Here is a 12,327-nt window from a genome sequence, read left to right as displayed (position 1 = left end):
ACAAAGGGTTTCAAATTTTAATCGAGTCAAAAATCAATTTTTAACCTTATAGTACTGATACTACAAGAACAATATCGATATTGATCATATATATGGTACCGATACTAATGGCCTAAAATTACACTGTACCAATACTCTCGATGGGAGTATCGATACACTCAATCAGAATACTGATACTCCCTCTAGGATTTTGACAAATGCAAATTCAAGTAGGTTGTTTTGGTACCGATACTCTAAGTGGAGTATCGTACTCACCTCTCACTAACAGATAGATTTTTGTATTTAATTCAAGCAGTACTAATACTCCAATGTCGAGTACAAATACTTAAGGCGTCTGGATAGCATTTATTGCAGGAAATTTCATCCCAACAGTTCTATTAACTCCCATAACAACCCAAACATGTAGAATTGAATGAAGAGGTATTAAAACAAGATTTCAAGTCATATATGAAGACAATATAGAGAAATCCAGAGCAATCACATTGAGCAAAAATCAAAGTCAACATTCTTCAATATTATTTTGCTTTAAAAGAACACTTTTGTACTCATTTGTTTTTATTCATTAAGTGTTATTATTTATTATTGAATTGTGCAAACGCATTCCTAGTGAGGTTTTTTAAGTTTACAATTTGTAATTTTCTCTTTAGGATAGTCTCTCAAGAATTTGGTGCATAATTATTGAGGGAGTTGTAAGGTTACACCTTGTCCTCAAAGGTTGATACAAATTAGTGAAATTGTGAAAATTCGTAGTGTGGATAGATAAAGTAATGGATGTAGACTTTGGTTTAGAAAGTCGAACTACTATAAAATTCATGTGTTCAAATTTTCATTCTTCCCTTAAGCTTCCACCAAAATTTTTATTTGTCAATTCAACCCCTCTTGCCTCTTTCATCCTTTTGATTGACTCAACAGCAACATAAGTGATAGGCAAATGTCTTACTCCATTCAGTGATAAATTGATCACCTTAGCCAAGTTCGTTGTCATGTGATCATATTGTCTACCCCCATTAAAAAATTGAAGTCATTTCTTCCTCAAGATTTTATCAAATAGCCTTGTTCATTCCTATCTCTCAATTTTTTAAGTAATTCCTCAACCTCACATACAAAACACGAGTGGCCTATCCATTAATAATGCAAAATTTAATTAGAAATAATAAATAAAAAGATATCTTAAACTTGAAAGAGTGAAAGATGTACCCATTCGAAGCACCATTACATTTTCATCTTTGTCCTACACTTTTGAAAATAATTTACAGCAATGTGGCATAAAAAATACCGGTGATAAATATAGGGAGGTTTCAATACGGTCCCATACATTAGATTGTGTATTTGATCCATGTACCTCTGTCAGAAATAAGACATATTCCAACAACTTTATCACGCAAAATATTTTTAAGAACATGTCTGCGTAAGTTCTTAAGGAAGAATTCCCAAGAGTCTATGTTTTACTTTTCAATTATTGCAAAGGTTATGATAATAGTTTTCTTATTGTCATATTGTGCAACCACCAATAATAGTATTTGTGTGTATCTATCGTACAACCAAATGTCACCGATCTGAACCATCAGCTTACAGTGGTAGAATGCATTAACGCGCTGTGGATATATCCAAAATAACTTATAGAATTGGCACATATCTTGTACAATATGATTATTTTCATACACCGATACAATTCTAGTTTCACAATCGTTCCCGGTATTTTTTTCTGCATCAATTTCAGCCATGGCCACAACTCTTTTGTATGATTCCTCCCATTGGTCATACAATTTTTTTTAGCCTGATACCTAACATACCATGCTTTATGGTAGTCATATGTGTAGCTGTATTGAGATGTAATTGCAGCAATTCAACTAGAAACTTTTATACGCGAATTTGCTTTGACCACCAGTGGCATGAAGGCATCACAAAGCACATGCAATCCAAGTTAGGATGATCCTGATTGAGCCTTCTAACAGTGCATATATAAGGCTGATCATATTTTTTAGATTCCATAAGTTGTTCATCCTCTTCAAGTGTGATACATGAACCCTCCAATTACATCCCTCGTAGTTTTGGACACATTCAACCATGTACTTGTCTGAGTCTATTTTTTCTCAATCTGCGTAATTAAACGGTGTATATTATAGTTCTTAATGGTAGCCACAACGAGTTTTTTTTTTATTCTGAATGTCATTCCAATATAAAGCTCACCATAAGCACATTTGTTGTATTGCTCAATTTATGGGAATTACGAAAATTCAGAGCGTTGAAAGCTTCCAATTCAACTATTGTGAAGTGGGACAGTGGTTGGTAATAAGAAACATGAGTCACAACATGTGAAATATCATCATCATCTGCTCCCACAGGCATGTCAAGGTCTTCTGGTTCTTAATTGAAGGGGTCTACCTCGTCATCATCGGGGCTGGTCTCCCTTACCGATTCTTTTTCAAAAATATCCCCTTCAAATTAGAATAGTTCTACATCATCGAATGCGAGGATAATAGGAGTAGAAGTTGTGTGTCAATCACGAGACCGTTCACAAATCGTATTACCAAGATCAAAGTCGACAACACCAGCACAAGAATGTCTCCCCATATTTAAATGGGTTAAACACTTCATGGTCTTACAACCTCATCTCTTGATGAGAAGATGACGTAGCAACACCAATACTATATGGATTGTACGTTGAATGTTGTGTTGGTGGAAACTTTAGGTCAATGTTGAAGCTAACTACACAAGAATGCCTTGGCATCGAAGACGATGATGCTCCCAAGTCATTGTGTCTACTTTGTGTACTTAATAAGTTGAAGTCGTTACGTAGATTAGTTGTCAGACTATGAGTATTAGGATCGAAATTAAAATTTTTCTGTCTCCATTTTGGGACATTGGTAGTATCATTATCATCAGAAAAATTTGCATATAGCTCAAGGAACCCTCCTAATGAATATTTCAAGTGGGAATTGTGCATCATGTCCACATCATCATCGTTCTCAACATTGTATATTGAGTAGGTTAATGGTTCCAACGACATCGATATTTGATACTTCAATGATTCAAGTTTTTCCCGCAGCCATATGGAACATTGTTATTGATTTCTTTCATCAACTTCTTTATATATTAATTTCTTCGACAACGTTATCGTCACAGTATGTGCTGACTAAAAGACGATCTCGAGAGATAAAACACAAATCATTTTGCCATCATTGTACACTAAAACAACAATACTTCCTCTTCTTGACATATTTTGAAAATATCTACGATCATAAAAATAGAAGAACAAACATTAACGAAATTGTAATGACTTTAAACTATGAAAAGAGAAGAATAAACTTACGATTAAAATAGTTGTTGGTCATTTCCCTTGTCATTGCCTTCACTTCTGTATAGTTTGTTTGTTTGGCTTCCCTTGCTTGAAATAAAGATTAGAATGAAAGTAACATTTTTTTCAATAAATGAGATCGGCAAGAATTCTTGACATGATGTGGCAGAGACATGAGCCTGCAAAGATTCTTGATATGATGTTGCAAGAACCTTGCATTCTACAAAACACGAGTTTTGCATATATTCTTGACATGACAACAGTTGATTTGACATAAAATGGTAGTGACCTCACGTTATTCAAGGCACGAGTTTCCTGTCATGTCACATCAAAACGAATCTGCACGACATAAGGTTCTTGCATATTTAAATTCTTTTTGTTCCATCAAACTTAACCATCTTCAAAACATTCTTCCATAATAAATGATTTATCCCTTCTCGAAAAAACTTCTAGTTTATAAAAAGATATCCTCTTTTGGTGTTATTATTTTCTTCTTCGTGATGAGATAGGTATCATAAATGCCTTAACTGCTTCAGATATTATTTGGAGTTGTTTACTTGGTATCTACTATTAGAATCAAGAAAACGCTCTTTGATTTTCTCTAGCATGTTAGTATATATCTTCTAAGCTTTTTTGAAGTTCTCGTATCTATTTATACAAGGCATCCTTTTTTGTTGGTATCATTTTCTTCTTCGTGCTAATATAGGCACCATAAGTGCCTCAACAACTTCGGATATTATTTGGAGTTGTTTACTTGGTATCTGTTGAGCTTTTTCCTTTGTATTTTGTACCGACGATACCAATAACACAAGTCTAAGATAAAGTTATCTCACTTGTGACGCTGATTTTGTACAGACACCTGTTGGGTTTCTTTGGCGTATTGGTATTCGTTTATTATAAAAGACAGTTGTCTTATGATGGAAACATTTACTTCTCTTCAATAGTAGTATCATATTATGATATGCATCAATAAGTGCATCGACGACTCCGGATAATTTTTGGAGCTGTTTACGCCACTGCAAGTTATTTACAAAAAATATGTTTGTTAGTTCTCAGTTTCTTTTGGTTTGGAACCATTTTGAACATGATTTGTACCCCACTTACAATTTCTTGTATGTGTTGATATCAGTTTCAATAGAAAGATAAGTTGCAATATTACACCTCAATGCTAAAAAATCACAAATATTTCAATTAACTTATTGAAAATACTCCACGAACAGGCCTTTAAAGCAATTTTAGCTTGTTCTTCATACACAAACAAGCTTCAGGACCATTTTGAACGTGACTTTTATCCCGCTTATAATATCTTGTATGTGTCGATATTAGTGTAATACCCAAATATGTGGTCAATGACTAAAGAGTAAGGATTTAAAATTTAACGGTTTAATTTTTATAAATTGAATGTTCAAAGATTGATTTAAAAAAATTTGTTAAGGGCAAAATAATCTTTTATCATGAAATAAATTTAAAATTTATGTTATATAGCATGTGGGGGAAATAGAGAAAAGGAAAAAGGAATATCCTAGAAATTCTCCTCATCTTTTCTTCTCTTCCACCGTAAACTCCCTTTGTTAAGGTAAGTGATTTGAAGGTGGTTATTTATTTCATTTTTGATTTGGTTTTGAATCTTTGGTTTAAGAAAACTTAAAGATGATTAGAAGTTATGAGATTGATAAGTTAATGGCAATTTGGTAAAATGGTTTTTTAAGGGAATTGATGAAATTTGATTAGTATTTGGATTTTAAAGGCATGAAGGTTTGATTAAGGTATTTGAAGTAACTCTGTTCCCGGTATTGCTAATTGGGTTCTCTCCTTGTTTGCTGATTTGGTGTTTGTTGCATTCAATACAACGGTTGAGAGTTTCCCAAGTAAAGAAAAGTGTGTTGTTTGTGGGAATCTCGTGAGATTGTCTTTGAAAGGTTTGGTTTCAAAGGCTGTCGAGTTCGCATTTCTTTCCGTGGCTAGAGAATATGGAGGGTTCTTCTGAGGAGATCAAAGTGATTTTGGTTCTTGGAGGGTCTTTAGGAGCTAATGCTGTTAACATTGCTTGTTGCACGTGTACTCTCAGCTTCTGTTGGAACGTAAGAATCGGTTCATTATATGGCAAACAGGGGTAGAGTCGTTTGATGAAATGGAGAGCCTGGTTAGGAGCCACCCTCGGCTGCTTTTGACTCCGTAAGTTGCGCCATGTTTGTGATGTAGGATTTACCATACTCGTTTCTCACTTTGTGACGCCGAATGACTAATGTTGTTTGTTTGATTAAATTAAGACTTGAAACTAGGTTCCCTACAGATATTGTATCTTTCTTTCAAATGTTTAGTGCAGCTTGTTCTAGTTTGCCTCTTCTGCTGGTTAGTTATGCTTTGAGAACTCAGATAAACTGAATGAACTAATGATTCCATTATGTTTAACACTTCTGAAGAAATAATGCCTTTGCAGCACACTGAAACTCTGAAATCTGTCAGGACTTCATTTATTTTTACCTTATCATTGCTGATATTCTAAGACAACTGACTATAAAGACGGAGTTGAGAAGATAATGAGTGGAAAATACATGGTACTTCTTGAATTTATGTGTAGTTAGATTGGAGAGAACTTTACATAACCAGATATTACTAGAGAAAATTAAAGAATGGATTGTTCCCCATTAGTCACAAGGGCACATTAGTTTTGTCGGAACATGCACCAGGACGGTATCTGTTGTTCTCTTGTGTTCTTAGTTTGATACAAACTCTTATTCACTCGTCTTCACATTGAAAAGAAGATGAATATGTAACCACCCTGGGCTCGTTCGAATATCCAGGTCATGTTGCATCTTTTTGTTTGCCTTGTAAGTTTAGATGCTTCTTATTTGATCATAAGCTCGCTCAACTGCTGGAACCTACTTTTTGATCTTATATCCTTCGATCTCACGAACTGATAAGTGTGTATAGTTTTGAGAGCAACTTGCACATGGTTGTGCTGATGTAGATAAGACCTGTGCTGATGTAGATAAGACCAATAGGTTCCCCGTCTTGTTACTGGAATTCACAAGTAATAGACTCCTGTTTACATTATTATGTCCTATGGCCTTATTGAAAGGTAGATTTCTCAGTAACGTGGCTGGCATCGATCCAATCAATTTAAGTTCTTCAAAAATCGGTTGTTCTTTCACATTGTGTATTTACATATTGGTCTTTTTTTCATCGATGTTTGTTTAATCTAGATAACATTTCTTTAAATTACTGGCATTCATCTTATTAATTGGCAGTTGTACTGCAGAAGCCAGACCCTTGCTTCTAATTCCCGTCATTTTCTAGTGGTATTCTCACAATGTGATTAGCTTATTGTACAAATCTTGTCTATTTTGTGGTTAGTAAGTGAGGCTTAGATTTTTTAAATAATTATGTTTTGAGTTCCCTAATATCTGATGTAGCTCTGAAATTATGAAGGTTTTTGCATTCAATGGATATTGCATATGCAGCAGCTGACCTCATTGTTTCACGAGCCGGTGCAATGACTTGCTCTGAGATATTGGCTACTGGGAAACCTGCTATATTGGTAGACTGAAGACAGTTTCCTCTTTACTCTTTCTTCCTGCTTCTTTTTATAGTCTCTTTAGGAGTCAGTAAACATTAACTATTGAAACTGCGAAGGAGCTAACTAGATTATTCTGCTAAGATGGTATTACCGTTTGACGTATATCGACAAATGGTTATCTGTTCGGAGAACATATTATTCCAATTTTGGTAAAAGCAATTCTTGAAATATGTTTCATTACAAAATAATGTTTAATATATAAAGCATTATAGAAGAGTACATTTTGTAGCCAGAAAAATAATTATTCTCAAACCATACAAGATTCTGCTTCCTGTTGTCATGATGACAAAGTTAGACTTGTAGGCAGAGGCAAAGTTTCACATTATTTTGACTTTTATTTTCCTTCTGTTGTGAGCCTAACTATCAGTTTAGAATCAATTTAATTTATTCTTCTTATGAGAGCCAAGATTCCTATCCAAATTACAACTTTTTTGCCTCATTTTAATTTTTAACTTATATACTTATTTGTCTCTTGGATGTTGTAGGTACCATCACCAAATGTTTCAGAAGGACGTCAACACAGAAATGCTTCTCTACTGGCGGATGTAGCTGGTTCAAGGGTTATAACTGTGGATGAACATGATTCAACCACCCTGGGGACAGCTATATCTGAAATATTAGGTATTTTGTTGTTGTTGCTTGCATTTATGATTAGTGTTACGATTTTTTTTTGATAAGAAATGGAGATCTCATTAAAAACCACCTTCTGAATAGTAGCGGAAGGAGGAAAAGAGTACCTCGAATTTTATTACCACACAAATAATAACAAGGGTCCATTACACCACCACCTATAAAGTTCCTTAGACAAATATTCCCACACCCTTAAAAGGTCTTATAAGATCTCCCAATGTTACACAATAGCCTAAAGGACAAGTTCTTCTACCCTATCCCTTGTTTTGCTAATTCATCTGCTTTGACATTTACACTCCTCCTTACACAACGGAGTACTACTGCCCTATCCTTGATGATTTATACAATATCTTTTACTAACTCCGAAAAGGGAATCGGACACAAAATAGGATCTTTTAACCATTTTACTGCTATCTTATTATCAACCTGTTCTTCTTGCTAACATCCATAGAATATAGAGATGCCTTGTTTAATGGCTAGTAATTCTGCCAGGATAGGGGGACCTTGCCCAACAGCCTTTGAGAACGTTGCTAAGCAGAACCACTCTGATCTCGAAACAATCTTTATTCCAAAGCCTGATGCTTCTTCGGAGATTGCAAAATGCGTCCTTTCCCTAGTTAAGGAAGTTGATGGATAATAAATTTTCCTGCTTAGTAACCCTGGATGTTTTGTGGTGGGATAACTTTGACAAATAGCTTTGTTGTAATGTATAATGAACCTAGTCCAGAAAATTCAAGTCCAACTCCACTCATCGTTGGTTTTATAGCTTGATCACATCTGTTGCTAATGGAGTAAGTTTCTGTTTGCTTTGCCTGCCAAACAAGTTTCAGTCCTGCCATCTCTTTCCAGCGGATGATGATATGCGTAAAGAAGGGCTTCCCTGAGGACAAAAAGATTGCCAAAAGATGGATTAGTGTTTTGAATGAATTTGCTGTATTGGCCAGCAAATCCTTCCTCCTTGATCTTCCACTAAAAAAGCAATCCCATAAAGTTCAACCAAGCAATGTAGATGGTGATATGTCTTTCGGAATCTGTTTTTCCTTGATCCGTTGTACATGCAGGGCTTACACAAGGCTTTAATAGAGACCACTTTTAAAGCTCTCCTTTCAGCTAGCAGAAATATTTATGGGTGATTTAGCAATGGTTACTTTCAGCTAGCAGAAATATTGAATTACCTGCTATGATTCCCACATTCACTCTTAGAATTGTCGAACCCATAAAATGACTTCAATAGTTAAAGGGATAGTTATTCTTCCTAAATATCTTAGGTTCAAATAGCTAACTCTATGGATGTGTGTATTCGTTAAGAAAGAGAATAAATACTGTATTTTAATAATTCCTGCTCACTGTCAACTCTGATTTATCCAAATTTACCATTTGTTCCGGGATTTGACATGTTCTGTTGAAAAAAGTGACGTTTCCTAAATATATTTTGGGGCTTAATCTTATAATTAGTTTTAAAATGGATATTTTTCTCATAAATAGGCCCAAGAACTCATTAAACTTACTAAATCATTTTGAAAACATGTGTTGAGTACGTTAACAGTTGAAAATATATTTAAGCACTTCTACCCAAAAAGGCAAATACACGTTAAATATTTTGTTATATCAAAACTAAAAAAAGATGCTCACAACTTCAAACTTTCAACAGTCAATTCGTAGAAGAATCCAAGTTCTTAGTTTCAATTTATTTTCATAGGATTTCAAAACGGGGGATCCAATGTAAGGGCAGCAATGCTTTCCTATCCTTCCTGCAAACCATGCTAAACAATTGAAATTTAAGGAGGCAAAATGTTCAATCATCAAGCTGACAATGTCTCATGCATGCCTCTAGTTATTTATCCAGTATCATGATTCATCAATTTGATGCAATAATTCCAATATATATATATATATATATGAGCTAAAATACAGTTACACATCGTGTTTCTCTACATAAAAACCAGAATGATATAAGCATGAAGCAGAAAAAGCTAAACAATCTTATCCTTTCAACAACAGATGCAAAATAACATTACTCGAAATGCAAGATTACTCCTTGCTCAACAAAAATCATAGAATTTTGACAACAAATGCATCATTCCTCTGAAAAAGAAAACCCTACCGATATGTTCTCAAAATATCATCTTAAAATGTAAAGATCAGAGCAAATGCAAGTTAGATGCAGCATGTTCAAGTTCCCAGGTTGCCTTTGCATGAAACTGACTCCACTAGTTCAAAAAAATCCAACGAGGTGACTTCAATAGCCTGATTACATTTGTAATCTACTAAGTTTATACAGGCTTCTAACTAGTAACTACATGTTTGATGTTTCAAGTTGTTATGTCACAACACAAATAAAAAAGTATAAGCTGATTCTTTTCCGAGTAATACAAACATGTAATCAGGCCATTTCAACTGCTACAAACCAAGAATGAACCAACTAGAATTGGAAAATCCCCAAGGTTTCATTGGACTCTTTGGTTTCCCAAAATCCAAAGGTATGAATGAGAAAAATCATGGATGAAAATGCTCGACATCCATGGAAGGAAAACCGGATTGTGCTATTCTCATTCCTCGAAGTAAACTCTTTGCTGTTTCTCTCTCCTATAATCAAAATAGAGAAAAATAAAACGACTAAAGTTGGTTAAAAGATCTTGATAATTTTCTATGATGAGCTGATGAAACTCACCGGGCCAGTATAATCCAAAAGTCGGGTACAATACACTTCCGCTTCTTCAAATCTCTTCTGTGTTTTGTAGTGTGTGGCAAGAAACGTCAGTGCTTCAACTGTGTTCGGTCCTTCTCTCTCTTCAGCCTCCATTCTTTCTAAATCCTTCTTGTAATAGAATGCTGCCTCCTCAGGGTGACCAAGTTTTCTATATAACTCTGCTAATCGATGCAGGGCAATTGCTTCTGTGTCATTACAGTTCGCAGCCCTTTTGTAACATTTGATGGCCTCCTCAAGCATGTGCAGCTGTTCAGATTCATAGCATTGAGCCATGGCAATCCATAACCGAGAATCAATTGGCTGAAAGAAAACAGATTTCTGGAAATAATGCAAAGCATAATGGGGCATGCCCATCATCTCATATGCTTGTCCCAACCCATACCAGGCTCGATAATCCCGAGGATTTATGTCCACAGCCCGTCTATAGGCATCAACTGCAGCAGGAGTGTTTTTCATCTCGACATACTCATGGCCCATTAGAGTCCAAGCAGATAAATATTTTCTGTTCAATTTGAGCGCCCTCCTAAAATACATGACTGACTTCTCGTGCTGCCCTTTTAAACTGTAGTAATTTCCAATTATGCAGCAAGACTCGGGACGATATTTATCGGTCATAATGACCCTGTGAGCAAGGTAGCTCAAGGCAGAGAAATACTCCTTTGTGTAGAGCACATTAGAATATGCGTCCATGTCCTCTACTCGATATGGGTCATTCCTTAAGAGGTCTTCAAATATCACTTCAACTTGATCAAATTCCCTTAGACTATACTGGGCTTTTGCAATTTGAGCCTGTATGTAATTACTAAATGTAAACGTGCCCTGTAGATTTTCATATTTTGATAACGACTCATTATGCATTCTGAGCTCTTGGTAAACACTAGCAAGAAAAAACTCCTTCATCCAGTGATTACTGAGATTGAGGCTGTTCATGATGTCGACTGTAGTGCATAAGGATTGCAACTCTGACCAGGCATTCCAATTCCAAGGGTAACTGTTTACAGATTCCACGAGAATTTTGCGGGCTAGATTTTCATTGCCTTTTTCTTTAAGTACAAGACCATACAAGTACAACCCAAAAGGATCTATCATGTTATTCTTATAAAGAGTTGATAGCTCCCTCTCTAGAGAAACCAATTCGCGGTTAATAGCATCACTCTTACCTAAGGGACCTTCAAGTTCTATCATTTCTTCTTCTTTCCGCTTTTCTCCAGCCTTCATGATAAACAGTAAAGCACATAAACACAAGATAGTTTGAAGAAAACACATGGCATTGGAATCAAAACAGAAGACCGATAAACAGTGTACTATATTCAATGCTAACAATCTATCATAAAAGTATTTCAATATTATATTATGCATCGATGATATGAAATTCCATCTTGTGTTGTGGATTAATATTAGTCAGGCAACAAATTTGAACACCAAAATAAAAAGATCAAAGAAAATCAGAGATAAAACAAAATCTCTATTGCATGTAATATTTCTTAGCTACAAAGGTACATACAGTCTTAGACTCTCAATAACATGCTGGCTTTACACTTTTTCTTTTTGAAGAAATTTCCATGGATTACTATAACAAGACTAAATGCTATTTCCTAAAATCTTTTCGATGGTCCCTTTCCATTTTCATCCTTCTAGCACCAATAGACTCCACACCAACTTAGATCAACATCAAAAACTAAAATACGAGAATACTAGTACTTTGACATCTGAAGTTTGATGAATCTCAGGATTAGAATTTACTAAGGGTTCTAATCAGTTTGCTTGGTATTTTTCATTTTCTTGAGCAGTTCAAAGTTACTTGATGAGGAACAACTCTAACAACCACAGAGCATTATATTGATATAGATTACTTGTGATGGATCAAAACTGTAATTTCATGTGCCATTAAAGATAGGAGTCAGAGTCACCTATGTTGTTCATCCATACATGTATTTAACATTTTGATAAATGAATGGAAGAGAAATGATAACAAAAAATAAGAACACAAAATGGAAAACACTAAAAAATATTTTCCTCCACAAGCTTCCGCATAATTTAAGTTCTTATAATAGGTGATAGAGGTACAAATGAAGCTCTCATTAAAAAAAGCCAGTGTTTTTAAATGTT

At 34.9% G+C, this 12,327-nt stretch overlaps 1 protein-coding gene and 1 pseudogene across 2 annotated transcripts; one reads left to right on the top strand and one right to left on the bottom strand.

Annotated features, from left to right (window-relative positions):
- The first annotated feature begins 4,978 nt into the window (after positions 1-4,978).
- LOC120207747 lies at positions 4,979-8,145 on the top strand (annotated as a pseudogene).
- Positions 8,146-9,573: 1,428 nt separating this feature from the next.
- Positions 9,574-11,499, bottom strand: LOC120207765 (anaphase-promoting complex subunit 8-like). Of its 2 annotated transcripts, XM_039207195.1 has the most exons (3): positions 10,180-11,499; positions 10,000-10,094; positions 9,574-9,939 (listed from the first exon to the last, which is right to left on the bottom strand). In XM_039207195.1, the coding sequence occupies exons 1-2, from the start codon at positions 11,482-11,484 to the stop codon at positions 10,005-10,007; spliced, it is 1,395 nt and encodes a 464-aa protein (XP_039063126.1). In that variant the 5' UTR covers positions 11,485-11,499; the 3' UTR covers positions 9,574-9,939; positions 10,000-10,004. The 2 variants fall into 2 exon arrangements, with proteins under 2 accessions (XP_039063126.1, XP_039063120.1); XM_039207189.1 differs by having other exon boundaries at positions 9,575-10,094.
- Positions 11,500-12,327: the final 828 nt, after the last annotated feature.

The sequence above is a fragment of the Hibiscus syriacus genome, unplaced genomic scaffold, assembly GCF_006381635.1.
Source record: "Hibiscus syriacus cultivar Baekdansim isolate YM2019G1 unplaced genomic scaffold, ASM638163v2 tig00000495_pilon, whole genome shotgun sequence".
NCBI classification, from domain to species: domain Eukaryota; kingdom Viridiplantae; phylum Streptophyta; class Magnoliopsida; order Malvales; family Malvaceae; genus Hibiscus; species Hibiscus syriacus.
Note: the sequence above shows the minus strand (reverse complement) of the source record. Positions and strands in the feature narration are given on the sequence as shown.